Source organism: Heterodontus francisci, chromosome 4 (genome assembly GCF_036365525.1).
Source record: "Heterodontus francisci isolate sHetFra1 chromosome 4, sHetFra1.hap1, whole genome shotgun sequence".
Lineage (NCBI taxonomy): Eukaryota > Metazoa > Chordata > Chondrichthyes > Heterodontiformes > Heterodontidae > Heterodontus > Heterodontus francisci.
The window spans coordinates 13,930,708-13,945,907 of record NC_090374.1 but is presented as its reverse complement, the minus strand read 5'-3'; the positions used below and the strand labels follow the sequence as shown (position 1 = coordinate 13,945,907).

At 52.9% G+C, this 15,200-nt stretch overlaps 1 protein-coding gene across 5 annotated transcripts in view; it reads right to left on the bottom strand.

Annotated features, from left to right (window-relative positions):
• hmgcs1 (3-hydroxy-3-methylglutaryl-CoA synthase 1 (soluble)) overlaps nt 1–15,200 on the bottom strand; it is a 96,757-nt gene that overhangs the window by 2,651 nt on the left and 78,906 nt on the right. For 3 of the 5 annotated variants that reach the window (XM_068029168.1, XM_068029169.1, XM_068029166.1), the window contains exons 2-7: nt 8,708–9,165; nt 8,387–8,512; nt 6,617–6,781; nt 3,303–3,471; nt 3,013–3,183; nt 1,913–2,145 (exon numbers count right to left, since the gene is read on the bottom strand). In XM_068029168.1, the coding sequence (XP_067885269.1) occupies nt 1,913–2,145; nt 3,013–3,183; nt 3,303–3,471; nt 6,617–6,781; nt 8,387–8,512; nt 8,708–9,155 (1,312 nt within the window). In that variant the 5' untranslated portion in view covers nt 9,156–9,165. The other 2 variants (XM_068029171.1, XM_068029167.1) reach the window with 2 other exon arrangements.

The window sequence follows — 15,200 nt, the reverse complement described above, 5'->3', positions numbered from 1 at the left end:
AGGGCGGGGGAGGGGACTAAGCGACACTGCAACAAGTGCGGTGGAGGGGAGGGGACTCAGCGACACTGCAACAAGGGCGGGGGAGGGGACTCAGCGACACTGCAACAAGGGCGGGGGAGGGGAGGGGACTCAGCGACACTGCAACAAGGGCGGGGGAGGGGAGGGGACTCCGCGACACTGCAACAAGGGCGGGGGAGTGGAGGGGACTCGCAGCGACACGGCAACAAGGGCAGGGGAGGGAGGGGAGGGGAGGGGACTAAGCAACACGGCAACAAGGGCAGGGGAGGGAGGGAGGGGAGGGGACTCGCAGTGACACGGCAACAAGGGCAGGGGAGGGGAGGGGACTCGCAGCGACACTGCAACAAGGGCGGGGGAGGGGACTCAGCGACACTGCAACAAGGGCGGGGGAGGGGAAGGGACTCAGCGACACTGCAACAAGGGCGGGGGAGGGGAAGGGACTCAGCGACACTGCAACAAGTGCAGGGGAGGGGAGGGGACTCAGCGACACTGCAACAAGGGCGGGGGAGGGGAGGGGACTCAGCGACACTGCAACAAGGGCAGGGGAGGGGACTAAACGACACTGCAACAAGTGCGGTGGAGGGGAGGGGACTCAGCGACACTGCAACAAGGGCGGGGGAGGGGAGGGGACTCAGCGACACTGCAACAAGGGCGGGGGAGGGGAGGGGACTCAGCGACACTGCAACAAGGGCGGGGGAGGGGACTAAGCGACACTGCAACAAGTGCGGGAGAGGGGAGGGGACTCACAGCGACACGGCAACAAGGGCAGGGGAGGGAGGGGAGGGGACTCGCAGCGACACGGCAACAAGGGCAGGGGAGGGCGGGGAGGGGACTCGCAGCGACACGGCAACAAGGGCAGGAGAGGGGAGGGGAATCGCAGCGACACTGCAACAAGGGCAGGAGAGGGGAGGGGAGGGGACTCGCAGCGACACTGCAACAAGGGCAGGGGAGGGAGGGGAGGGGACTCGCAGCGACACTGCAACAAGGGCAGGGGAGGGAGGGGAGGGGACTCGCAGCGACACTGCAACAAGGGCAGGGGAGGGAGGGGAGGGGACTCGCAGCGACACTGCAACAAAGGCAGGGGAGGGAGGGGAGGGGACTCGCAGCGACACTGCAACAAGGAAGAATTGCACATAAATTTACAGCACATTCAGCTAAACTGGTCTACTCTGCTGTTAACGCTCAGGTGTTAACGCTCCAAATGAGTCTCCTCCCATCGCTGTTCATCAATTCCTTTCTGCTGCATGTTCTTATCCAGCTTCTCCTTAAATGTACCCATACTATTAGCCTCAACCACTCCCTGTGGTACTGAGTTCCACATTCTAACCAATCTCTGGGTAAAGAGGTTTCTCCTGAATTCCCAATTGAATGTATTAGTGACTATCATATTTATGGCCCCTAATTAGTAGAATACCTTCTCTAAGATTATGAAAGAGTTTGATAGGGTAGACAAAAAGACGCCTTGAACAGCCCCTGCTTGTTCAATCTTTGCTGACTGGTAAAACCTCACAGTTTGGTATGATCCTCGTCAACCTTTCTCCGGTGCCTCTATGGAAACCAGAACTGTGCACAGTACTCCAAGTGTGGTACTTGTATTTATACAGCGAATTTTACAATATCAGGATGTCCCAAAATGCTTTATAGCGGCAAAGTGCTAGTGAGGAGTAGTCACTCTTGTAATGCAGGAAACTGTGGCAGCAAGTGAGCGCACAGCAAGCTCCCACAAACAGCAATGAGATAATGACCAGATAATCTTTTTTTGTGATGTTGATTGAGGGATAAATATTGGCCTGGACACCAGGGAGAACGTTTGAGAGAACATTCACTGCACTTGTTAAAACAAAAATCCCCACCGTAATTCAGTGTGAGTGAAGCAGTCAGTCATTGACCTTACCCAAGTGATGGTTCTCCTCCCTCAGCTTCATGCTGGTGGCGAAGGCTTCCGGTGACACTTTCTTACGGGAATCCAGCCTGACCTGCAGGTCTGACAGACTGGTCACCAGCTTATCCAGCGCAGAGCCCGGCGTCGCATCCTGTGTCACACGGAGCGAGTACAGGGTAGCAGCAAATCCAGAGCCGTAAGAGAACAGGCCAATCCTCTGGCCAGCCAACTGTTGGGCGGAACGCCTGCAGGATAACGAATCACCGTTACATACTGCCAAGCAAAGGTCAGTCATCAGGCGCAGCCTGAGTCAGGGACATTCACGCCACACAAGTGCCAGACAATGACCATCTCCCCTTGACATTCAATAGCATTAACATCACTGAATCCCCCGCTATCAACATCCGGGGGTTACCATTGACCAGAAATTGAACTGGACCAGCCGCATAAATACTGTGGCTACAAGAACAGATCAGAGGCTAGGAATGCTGCAGTGAGTAACTCACCTCCTGACTCCCCAAAGCCTGTCCACCATCTACAAGGCTCAAGTCAGGAGCATGATGGAATACTCTCCACGTGCCCGAATAAGTGCAGCTCCAACAACACTCAGGAAGCTTGACACCATCTGGGCAAATCAATCCATTTGATTGGCACTCCATCCACCACCTTAAACATTCACACCCTCCACCACTAACACACAGTGGCAGCAGTGTGTACCATATGCAAGATGCACGGCTGCAACTCACCAAGGTTCCTTCAACAGCACCTTCCAAACCCGTGATCTCTACCATCTACAAGGACAAGGGCAGCAAATACATGGGAACACCACCACCTGCAAGTTTGCCTCCAAGCCACACACCATCCTGATTTGGAACTATATCACCATTCGTTCATTGTCGCTGGGTCAAAATCTTGGAATTCCCTTCCTCACAGCACTGTGGGTGTACCTACCCCACATGGACTGCAGCGGTTCAAGAAGGCAGCTCACCACCGCCTTCTCACGGGCAATTAGGGATGGGCAATAAATGCTGGCCTAGCCAGCGACGCCCACATCCCTTGAAATAAATTTTAAAATCTGCAGCACAGGGTGGGGGACAGAGGAGGGTACTTACTGGCCTAAGATGGCGGACAGGCAGCCATAGACAGAGGGTGTGTACATGTTGCCGTTCTGGTTGGAGATCATCAGCGAGGGTTGTGTCTTCTGCTTGAAGATGTCAGCACTTGCCTTCAGGAAGGCCTTCTCCACATCCCTGTCGAAGTACGTGTCCTCCAGCTTCACATCTCTGTAAGCACAGCAGGGAGCATGTCAAACCCAGCAGGACACTTACTCCCAAATGGAGACTGACAGCTCTGGGCAGGACTGGTGTGTCTTGTCCTCCAAATCTGTACCAAGCCCACTCACCTGAAGGCCTCGAGGCCGCTGAAGATGCCGCTCTGGGTGTTGGGGTTGGAGTCACGTAGAAAATCATTGAGAAGCAGTCGGGCTACGGATTTCTGGACCAGCTTGCAGTAGGGGGTATGGAACACCATGTAGTCAAAGTCCTGCAGAGTAAACCGAGCATCGCTGCCCTCTGAAACACAACCAGCACAAGATTACTGGTACATGGCAAAGACTGAATTCATTTGCACCTGGTGTCAACACCAAATGCTCCCGGGTGGGGTGCATCACAGCCAGGTTTGCAGCAAAGTCAGATCTCCATATGAAAAATATCAAACAGGAAAAGATTAGCTGGTCCAACCAACTTGTCCCATACATTCGGATTCCCTTGTTTTTCCAGGTAAAGCCATCAAAACAAATCAGAAAGTCTTATGAAATGTTGGCCTTTATCTCAAGAGGGCTGGATTACAAATGGGATGATGTTCCACTTCGGTTGCATAGATTTGGTCAGACCCTATCTGGAGTACTGTGCTCACATCTGGGCATCACATCTCAGGAAGGATATACTGGCCTTAGAGGGGGCACAGCACGGATTGAGCACAGGTTGCATAGACTAGATTTCTATTCCCCTTGAGTAGAGAAACTGAGGCTCCAATTTGATCGAAGTGTTAAAATGTTTAAAGGATTTGATAGGTTTGGCTGTTCAGGGGTGCTATCAGGAAATACATTTTCACACACGGTAAATTGCAGCAGAAATTACAGGGAAAATTGCTCCCCCCAAAAGCTGTGGTTGCTGGGGAACAATTAAGAGTTTTAAAGACAGAGACCGATGGATTGTTGTTGGGCAGGGATATCACAAGGCTAAGCTGTAAGGCATGGATCACCCATGATCCAATTAAATAACAGAACAGACTCGAGGGACAGAGTAGCCTACTCCTGTTCCCATCATTCACACTATCACATTCTCTTGGGAGAAGTGGAAAAACAGATGCGAACCCACAGCTAATTAGAAGAGGGGGGGGGGGGGGGGGGGGGGAGTTCCTTTATGACCTTCCTCATGCTGAGGAAAACCAGTCCAGGAGATCACACTGACAATGACACGGCACCTATGTCTTGTAAGATGTGATGCCAGCCCTGGCCAGGTGTCAGCCCAGCTCTCTTTCTAAAGAGATAATTTAATGCCATGCTATGGCTTCCAGCAACCAACACACAGTCTCACTGAGGCTGCAAATCTTACACTTGTGAAGATAATGTCAGTGTAAGTATGCACAGCACAAACCTGCTTCAGTGGGGCCCAAACATAAAAACAACTTGTGCTTTGACCCTCTGGGGTGACAGTATGCCCGCCATACCTCAACTCTCTGGAGTAGATTTTATGGGGAGTGCCCCTCTGGAGAATGTGTGCTCTCCAATCCTTACTCGAGAGTTTGAGGTATGTGCAGTGTCCCTACAGAGATAGTGTGTACACTCTGTCTTAAACAGAAACTCTACATCTGCTGACATCCCAGCATCTGTGATTTAGAAACTCAAACAGAGCAAAGCGGTTTCTGTGCATGATAGTGACACAGCAGTGTGGGAAATCAGGACAATGTTGGTAGTATATAGAATCATAGAAAGTTTACGCACAGGAAGAGGCCACTTGGCCCACTGTGTCTGCGCCGGCTGGAAAAAAAACGGAACCACCCAGCCTAATCCCACTTTCCAGCATTTGGTCTGTAGCCCTGCAGGTTATGGCACTGAGTTCCAGACCCCCACTACCCTCTGGGTGAAAAATCTTTCCTCATCTCCCCTCTTCCTTCTACCAATCACTTTAAATCTATGCCCCCTAGTCACTGAACTCTCTGCTAAGTTAAATACGCCCTTCCCATCCAAACTATCCAGACCCCTCACAATTTTGTACATTTCAATCAGATTTCCCCTCAGCTTTCACTGTTCCAAGGTGAACATCCCCAGCCTATCCAATCACTCCTCATAGCTGCAATTTTCCAGTCCTGGCAACATCCTCATAAATCTCCTCTGTACCCTCTCTAGTGCAATTACATCCTTTCTGTAATGAGGTGACCAGAACTGCACACAGTACTCAAGTTGTGGCCTAACTAATGTTTTAGGGGAGGTGGTGGTGTAGTGGTAATGTCACTGGACTAGGAATCCAGCACCCAGGCTAATGCTCTGGGGACATGGGTTCAAATTGCACCACAACAGATGGTGAAATTTGAATTCAATTAATAAATCTGGAATTGTAAAGCTAGTCTAATGGTGACATGAAACCATTGTCAATTGGTGTAAACACTTGTCTGGTTCACTAATGTCCTTTAGGGAAGGAAATCGACCATCTTTACCTGGTCTGGCCTACATGTGAGTCAGCAATGTGGCTGACTCTTAAAATGCCCTCTGAAATGGTCTAGCAGGTCACCAGTTCAAGTGCAATTAGGAATGGGCAAGAAATGTTGGCCTAGCCAGAGATGCCCACATGAATAACAAAAAATGGGTTCAACATGACCTCTCTACTCTTATATTCTATACCTCAGCTAATAAAGGAAAGGATTCTATATGCCTTCTTAACCACCTTATGGACCTATCTTCACTCTGCTCCCTTCAGGGATCTGTGGACATACATTCCAAGGTCCCACACTTCCTCGACACCACTCAGTATGCTCCTATTTGTTGTATATTCATTTGCCTTGTTTGACCTCTCCAAATGTATCACCTCACACTTCTCTGGGTTAAATTCCATTTGCCACTTTTCTGCCCATCTGAACAATCCACTGACATCTTCCTGCAGTCTACAGCTATCCTTCTCACTATCAACCACACAACCAATTTTTGTGTTGGCTGCAAAATTCTTGATCATGCCCCCTACATTCACATCTAAATCGTTAATATATGTTGAGGGAGATTTACTCTTTATCTAACCCATGCTGTACTTGTCCTGGGAACGTTTGATAGAACAGTGTAGAGGGAGCTTTACTCTGTATCTAACCCGTGCTATACCAGCCCTAGGAGTAACTGATTCAGACAGAGTGTGTCTGAAATGGAAAATGTTCCATTCCCTGAGATTAATATCCCTCCTTCAGTTTTAGGTGGCTGAATTCTGGAATAATTATTTTCAACAATTGAAGACACTCTATCTTTACTGGTTGCTGGTCTAGAACAGTTTGAAAACAGTTTCCACTAAGGGTTGTGGGGAGGTAAAAAGACAAGAGTCACATGGGAAAGGAGGTGAAACAAGAGGAGACTGCCACAGCTGCTGAGGGTGTATATGCAGCAGGAGGGTAGGGGGAGATGAGTCGGTTCTTCAAGACCTTGCCAATCTCACGCAGCTGAACACAGTGACCTACCTTTCTGCTTCTGTGCCTGGTGCTTGTTGCAGAAAAACATGTAGCAGTGATCTAATGCGCTGAGGTAGCACTGAATTGAGAGCTTCCCATCCACTACAGGGTACTCCGACACCATGTCTGGCTTGTAGAAGTCATATGCATGCTGCATGTGCGTTCCCCGCAATCCTATGAGTGAAGGATATGCTCAGCCGTTACATTCACAAACCTGAAGCATTGAAGACAGCTAACAATCTTCCTACCACACACACACATCCAACTGGGGTGGGCGGGAGTGAGGTGCCTACAGTAACCATGACCAGTTATAGCTCAGCAGGTAGCACTCTCACCTCCGAGTTAGAGGGCCAAGACTTCAAGCCCCTCTCCAGAGACTCAATTTAGGTTAACACTCCACTGAAGTACTGAGGCACCACCTGCACTGCCAGAAGTACTGTCTTTCAGATGAGATGTTAAACGAGGCACATCTGCCCTATCAGGCAGACGTAAAAGATTCCATGGAACTAATCCAAGAGCAGGAAGCTCTCATTGGTGTCCTAGACCAATACTCATTCCTTAATGGAGTAAAGAAGTTGAATGTTGTGTTACTAACTTCTTTCTAACTCACCAGTCTCACACTACAGTCTGCTGAATAAATAACACACAAAACAACCCGAAAATCTAGCATTTAAAAAAAAACTTGTATTACACGATAATGCAAATTAAAGTAACTTTTAAATGAAGAGGCAGCTGTTTACAAGATTGAAGTGTAACATCACCACCTGCTGGCAGTGACATTGTACTGGAGGAGCAAAATAAAAATTGCTGCTGTAATAACAGGGTCCTGGGTCTCCAAAAGGCAGGGGAACATTCAGTGTTTCGTTCGCTGACCGTACAAGATGACCCCCATGAAACCTGAAAGGGTTTATTGCTGCCTTTTAACTTGGTCTCCCACTGGATCTATTCTGAGACTGCTTCACCAATACTGACTGCTCTGGACTAGCTGCCTGCTCAATGGTGCATGATCTTAGTCTGGTGGCAACTATTTCAGGGGCTATATCCCCACCACAGACAGGGGAAGTTTTGTAATTCTACTTTCCATCCAAACAACAGTATGAAATTGGAATCTGGGAAAGGGACCGGAATGGCAAGCACTAGCCCAGATTCCTGAGCTTCCCGCACAGTCATGGATTTTGAGATCGCAAAATCAGGTGCACATGCATTGGGTTTGGGAGTGCGTGCCAGGGATCCGGTTTGGGAGCAAGAGGGGCATCGGATCTGTGGAGGGGGGTGGGGGGGGGGGGTGCGTCAGATTGGGTAGGGGAGAGAGCAGGGTGGCGGGTTGAAAAAGGTTATGGGGAGAAGACAGGGGAATAGCAGGGAACCACAGTAGACATCATGGGCTGAATGGCCTCCTTCTGAGTTGTGCAAAGGCACAGCTCCCAATCTTCATATTCCAGCACATTAGGATGGTGGGGGAAGAGGGGGAAATCAACAGGATGCAGCCCACTCCTGATCCAAGCAAATGGCTAACAATCCCCAAGACAGTAAAGTCAAAAGAGTTAGAGTCATTTACATCATAGGAGGAAGCCATTTGGCCCATCGGGTCTCCGTGGAGTAATCCAGTCAGTCCCACTCCCCCGATCAATCCCATAGCCCTGCAAATTTAGTTCCTTCAAGTGCCCATCTAATTTCCTTTTGAAATCATTGATGGTTACCACTTCCACAACCCTCACGGGTAGCGAGTTTCAGGTCATTGTCACTCACTGCACTAAAAAGTTCTCCACACTTACGTACCTCGCTCAAATCCCAGCGGTGCATTGGGACCAACCAGCATGGCAATGGCACCGGCGCCACCCGTGGGACGGGCACTTCCGGTAGCGTAGACAGCGATGTCACCAGCAACGACGAGCGCATAGCGCCCTGCAAAGACAAGGACAACACAAGAGTAGGTTAGAACCAAAACAAAAAGCTGCCAATTGATACCCACTCTCTCACACAGCAATAAATCACACCTTACCAAATCCAAGCCAATGTTTGGGAAAGTTCATGGGGGGTGGAAAAGAGAGAGAGGGAGGGAGAAAGATTCATGAACTGGGGGCAGCAGATCAAACTCACCATCCCAGGAGCTGGACTCCACCCAGTTGACGGAGTTGAAGAGTGCAGCGGTTCCCCCATAGCAGGCATTGGTGGTGTCGATGCCCTCAATGTCGGTGTTCCCAGACTCTTCAAACAGTTGCATAAGTACAGTCTTCACAGATTTGGACTTGTCGATGATAGTCTCTGTGCCCACCTCCAGACGCCCGATGCTCTCATACGGAAGGTTGTTCCTCTCCAGTAGCCGGTGGACAGCAGTCAGGCACAGGGAGTTGATGTCCTCGCGGTCGGAGCAGAAGCCCATCCTCGACTGCCCCAGGCCGACCGTGTACTTGCCTGCGTCCACCCCATCGAACTTCTCCAGTTCTGTCTGCTCCACGTACTGCGATGGGAAGTAGATCTCCATGGCAATGATTCCCACATCCTTGGGCCAGCCGGCCTCAGCATTGGCAGGAAGGGATCCAGGCATCGTGGAAAGACTGCAGAGAAGTGAAGGGAGAGAGAAAAAAAAATCAACGTCGCTGGGAGTCTCAGAGATGACTATCAGGTGCCAAAGTTACCAGGTCTCCAAGGGTTAGTTTATGAGGAGAGATTAAATAAACTGAGCTGGTATTCCCTAGAATGTTGACGGCTAGGGGTGATTTGATTGAGTTTTTTAGAATTTTGAAAGCATTTGATAGAGTAGATTGAGAGAAACTTTTCCTGCTGGTGCAGGGATCCAGGGCAATAGGCACACCTTACAATCACAGCCAGGTCATTCAGCAGAGAGGTTAGAACCATAGAAAAATTATGGCACAGAAGGAGGTCATTCAGCCCTTCATGTCCGTGCCAGCCGAACAAACTAGCCGCCCAATCGAATCCCACCTTCCAGCATCTGCTCCATAGCCTTGCAGGTTACAGCACTTCAGGTGGTATTAGGAAACACTTTTTCACACAAAGGCTGATAGAACTGTCGAACTCTTCCCCCCATACAAAAACAGTAGATGCTAGCTCAATTAGTAATTTCAAATCAGAGATGAATTAATACCCTTGTCTAGCAAAAATTTAAGAACATGGAGCCAAAGGGCTGGATGACTGGCCTCCTCCTCTTGCTATATTCGAAAAAGTCCTGGTCAAGTTCACCCACTCCACCCATATCAATGGCTGAACAGTGTGCTACTTGTACAGATCAATAGGTCCCAAGTCAAATTATCCAGTCAGGGCTGCTCCTGGTTTAGGGAAGGGAAAACCCTCTAGAGTGATTTTCACATGGAGACAGTGATGGGAGGGCAGGACCACGACTATGCACTGCCCTCTTCACCTGTACCCTCGCACAGGTCAGCACCTTCAGGAACTGCACCCCAGTGAGAGAGTCAGCATCTTCAGGGTCTGTCGCCCTGTGAGAGTCCACAACTTCAGGAACTGCACCCCAGCAGAGGTCAGCAGATTCAAGAAAGACTATGCACAAATAACACACCAAGAATTCATCAGCACTCTATAGCCCAAGCAGTAATTGCTCAGGGGCAGTGAATGCCCTCTGATATTGGAGAAAAATCTGAATACAGACAGGATGTGAACACAGGCCATTCATAGCTGTCCCTTCCTTCCCTCTGCGGAAGGAGCCCACAGCTGTTGGGAGAATCGCAGCTGGATACCATCTCCCTCCAGCCATTTGCCTACGTGGCAGTATTTCATGTAAGATGGGGCGGTGAGTGTTTGCTGGTAATTTGACCACAAGCGACATCACAGCCAACCCCGATTCCCACCTGTACCAATAGAAACATGTACACATACCGCACACTATCCTGTTGGACAATGGAGGTCCTGGGGAGATTTCACCCTCATTAGACTGGGGGTGGAAGAGGAGGAGGAGGACGCCTGCTGTCTTCTCAGTGACTCGCCAACAAACACCAGCTAAATCAGCACAGTTCAGACCAAGTATCTGGTCTGTAAGATTCATCTACTCACCGACTTGATTAGCTGAACCATCACAGCAGACAGTGTCATTATCTCCGCAATGACAGCCCCTAGTGCACAACCTGTGGGTCAGTTTGTCACTATAATGGGTTTCCATTCCACATTGCGCAGGACAAAGCCCCAGTTACACTGGAAATACCCTTCCCAGTGCAGCCACAGTTCTTGGTGCATCGCCCCTGCGCCATGCACCATGGACTGGACCTTGGCACGAGAGCACTTACAGCTGGCACCGTAACAAGCACATCAGCCTTTGCTGTTAAGAGATGGCAGCAAGCTGTGGTTAAACATGTAGAATTTATCACAGGGTTGAGGAGGAGACGGGGAGAATAACCAAATCATCCACTTAGAAAACCAGTGTGGGCTGAAGGCAGATACAGTAACTGGAACTCAGACCTTGCAGAAGCAAAACCTGACACACAAACTCCAACCAGAACTACCATTCTCTCTGAAAACACAGCGTACATACACAAACACAGAGATTCAGGATAGCCAGATCCCAGACACTGTGAAAAACACACTCCATCAGTATCACTCACACACATCAGAATCCTTACCTGATTTAAAATAGATTCCCTTCCACACACTTATTAATCCCAACTTCAATTCTTCCTCTCTCAGACTCAGTGCAAATACTGTCGCCAACAACTCTCTTCACATACACACACACACTGGAAAAGCATGGCGATCTCATGACAAGTGCTTGACAGAAACAATTAGGAGAGATTCTAACACAATGATGCAAATCAGATTCAAACTTCAAACACACCCCACTGCAGTACCACGCCTGCCTACAATTTACCAGAGATTAGTTCCTGTATTATACATCAATGCAAGATGAGAAACCTTCAGCACATGGTGTCCCGAGAGCTGCCTCTCACAGGTATGCATGTACTCTACCTGCCTGGTGCCAGTATTGTGCTGCACTTCACTCTCAACAATGCGCAAAGCAGCCACCCTCAGGCAGAGAGCTCCTCACTACAGCTCCACCCCTAGCAGCCGATCAGCACAGTGTTCTGACTGAGCCTCGGCCAATCAGCCTCAGCTCCTCATATGATGTAGGGGGATCAGCAGCGACAGCTCATTGTCGGAAGGAGTGGCTCATATTGCAGCTTCCCTTGTTACTCTGGGGATTGAGGAAGAAGGGGAGGGAAGAGAAAGAGGAGGGGGGGGGAGGGAAGAGAAAGAGGAGGGGGGGGGAGGGAAGAGAAAGAGGAGGGGGGGGGAGGGAAGAGAAAGGGGAGGGGGGGGGAGGGAAGAGAAAGGGGAGGGGGGGGGAAAAAAGAGAAAGGGGAGGGGGGGGGAAAAAAGAGAAAGGGGAGGGGGGGGGAAAAAAAGAGAGAGGGGAGGGGGGGGAAAAAGAGAGAGGGGAGGGGGGAAAAAAGAGAGGGGGGGGAAAAGAGAGGGGGGGGGAAAAGAGAGGGGGGGGGAAAGAGAGGGGGGGGGAAAGAGAGGGGGGGGGGAAAGAGAGGGGGGGGGAAAGAGAGGGGGGGGAAAAGAGAGGGGGGAGAAAGAGAGGGGGGAGAAAGAGAGGGGGGGGAAAAGAGAGGGGGGGGAAAAGAGAGGGGGGAAAAGAGAGGGGGGGGAAAAGAGAGGGGGGGGAAAAGAGAGGGGGGGAAAAGAGAGGGGGGGGAAAGAGAGGGGGGGGAAAAGAGAGGGGGGGGAAAAGAGAGGGGGGGGAAAAGAGAGGGGGGGGAAAAGAGAGGGGGGGGAAAGAGAGGGGGGGAAAAGAGAGGGGGGGAAAAGAGAGGGGGGGAAAAGAGAGGGGGGGAAAAGAGAGGGGGGGGAAAAGAGAGGGGGGGGGAAGAGAGGGGGGGGGAAAGAGAGGGGGGGGGAAAGAGAGGGGGGGGGAAAGAGAGGGGGGGGGAAAGAGAGGGGGGGGGAAAGAGAGGGGGGGGAAAAGAGAGGGGGGGGAAAGAGAGGGGGGGAAAAGAGAGGGGGGGGAAAGAGAGGGGGGGGAAAAGAGAGGGGGGGGAAAGAGAGGGGGGGGAAAGAGAGGGGGGGGAAAGAGAGGGGGGGAAAAGAGAGGGGGGGAAAGAGAGGGGGGGAAAAGAGAGGGGGGGGAAAAGAGAGGGGGGGGAAAGAGAGGGGGGGAAAGAGAGGGGGGGGAAAGAGAGGGGGGGAAAAGAGAGGGGGGGAAAAGAGAGGGGGGGAAAGAGAGGGGGGGGAAAAGAGAGGGGGGGGAAAAGAGAGGGGGGGGAAAAGAGAGGGGGGGGGAAAGAGAGGGGGGGGAAAAGAGAGGGGGGGGAAAGAGAGGGGGGGGAAAAGAGAGGGGGGGGGAAAAGAGAGGGGGGGGGAAAGAGAGGGGGGGGGAAAGAGAGGGGGGGGGAAAAGAGAGGGGGGGGGAAAAGAGAGGGGGGGAGAAGAGAGGGGGGGAAAAGAGAGGGGGGGGAAAAGAGAGGGGGGGGAAAAGAGAGGGGGGGGAAAAGAGAGGGGGGGGAAAAGAGAGGGGGGGGAAAAGAGAGGGGGGGGAAAAGAGAGGGGGGGAAAAGAGAGGGGGGGGAAAAGAGAGGGGGGGGAAAAGAGAGGGGGGGAAAAGAGAGGGGGGGGAAAAGAGAGGGGGGGGAAAAGAGAGGGGGGGGAAAAGAGAGGGGGGGGAAAAGAGAGGGGGGGGAAAAGAGAGGGGGGGGAAAAGAGAGGGGGGGAAAAGAGAGGGGGGGAAAAGAGAGGGGGGGGAAAGAGAGGGGGGGGAAAAGAGAGGGGGGAAAAGAGAGGGGGGGAAAAGAGAGGGGGGGGAAAAGAGAGGGGGGGGGAAAAGAGAGGGGGGGGAAAGAGAGGGGGAAAAGAGAGGGGGGAAAAGAGAGGGGGGTCAAAGAGAGGGGGGGGGGAAAAGAGAGGGGAGGGGGGGAAAAGAGAGGGGAGGGGGGGAAAAGAGAGGGGAGGGGGGGAAAAGAGAGGGGAGGGGGGGAAAAGAGAGGGGAGGGGGGGAAAAGAGAGGGGAGGGGGGGAAAAAGAGAGGGGAGGGGGGGGAAAAGAGAGGGGAGGGGGGGAAAAAGAGAGGGGAGGGGGGAAAAGAGAGGGAGGGGGGGGAAAAGAGAGGGGAGGGGGGGGAAAAAGAGAGGGGAGGGGGGGGAAAAAGAGAGGGGAGGGGGGGAAAAAGAGAGGGGAGGGGGGGGAAAAGAGAGGGGAGGGGGGGAAAAGAGAGGGGAGGGGGGGAAAGAGAGGGGAGGGGGGGAAAAGAGAGGGGAGGGGGGGAAAAGAGAGGGGAGGGGGGAAAAGAGAGGGGAGGGGGGAAAAAGAGAGGGGAGGGGGGGAAAAGAGAGGGGAGGGGGGGGAAAAAGAGAGGGGAGGGGGGGAAAAGAGAGGGGAGGGGGGGAAAAAGAGAGGGGAGGGGGGGGAAAAGAGAGGGGAGGGGGGGAAAAAGAGAGGGAGGGGGGGGAAAAAGAGAGGGGAGGGGGGGGGAAAAAGAGAGGGGAGGGGGGGGAAAAGAGAGGGGAGGGGGGGGAAAAGAGAGGGGAGGGGGGGAAAAGAGAGGGAGGGGGGGAAAAGAGAGGGGAGGGGGGGAAAAAGAGAGGGGAGGGGGGGGAAAAAGAGAGGGGAGGGGGGGAAAAAGAGAGGGGAGGGGGGGAAGAGAGGAGGGGGGAAAAAGAGAGGGGAGGGGGGGAAAAAGAGAGGGGAGGGGGGGGAAAAGAGAGGGGAGGGGGGGGAAAAAGAGAGGGGAGGGGGGGGAAAAGAGAGGGGAGGGGGGGGAAAGAGAGGGGGGGGAAAAAGAGAGGGGAGGGGGGGAAAAGAGAGGGGAGGGGGGGGAAAAAGAGAGGGGAGGGGGGGGAAAAGAGAGGGGAGGGGGGGAAAAGAGAGGGGAGGGGGGGGAAAAGAGAGGGAGGGGGGGAAAAGAGAGGGGAGGGGGGGGAAAAGAGAGGGGAGGGGGGGAAAAGAGAGGGGAGGGGGGGAAAAGAGAGGGGAGGGGGGGGGAAAAAGAGAGGGGAGGGGGGGGAAAAGAGAGGGAGGGGGGAAAAGAGAGGGGAGGGGGGGGAAAAGAGAGGGGAGGGGGGGGAAAAGAGAGGGAGGGGGGGGAAAAGAGAGGGGAGGGGGGGAAAAGAGAGGGGAGGGGGGGGAAAAGAGAGGGGAGGGGGGGGAAAAGAGAGGGGAGGGGGGGAAAAAGAGAGGGGAGGGGGGGGAAAAGAGAGGGAGGGGGAAAAGAGAGGGGAGGGGGGGGAAAAAGAGAGGGGAGGGGGGGGAAAAGAGAGGGAGGGGGGGGAAATGAGAGGGGAGGGGGGGGGAAAAGAGAGGGGAGGGGGGGGAAGAAGAGAGGGGAGGGGGGGAAAAGAGAGGGGAGGGGGGGATAAAAGAGAGGGAGGGGGTAAAAGAGTGGGGAGGGGGGAAAAAGAGAGGGGGAGGGGGGAAAAAGAGAGGGGGGGCATGAGAAGGGAGGGGAGGGCGTTGTGAGGGGGGGGGAAAAAGAGAGAGGGGGCCGTTGAGAGGGGAGGGAGGGGTGGGGGGGGGAAAAGAGAGAGGGGGGGGCGTGTGGGGAGGGGGGGAGGGGAGAGGGGAGGGGGGGGGAGGAGGTGGGGAGATGGGAAGAGGGAAGAGAAACTCAGTGCCACCAGGAGTGTGCTTTCGG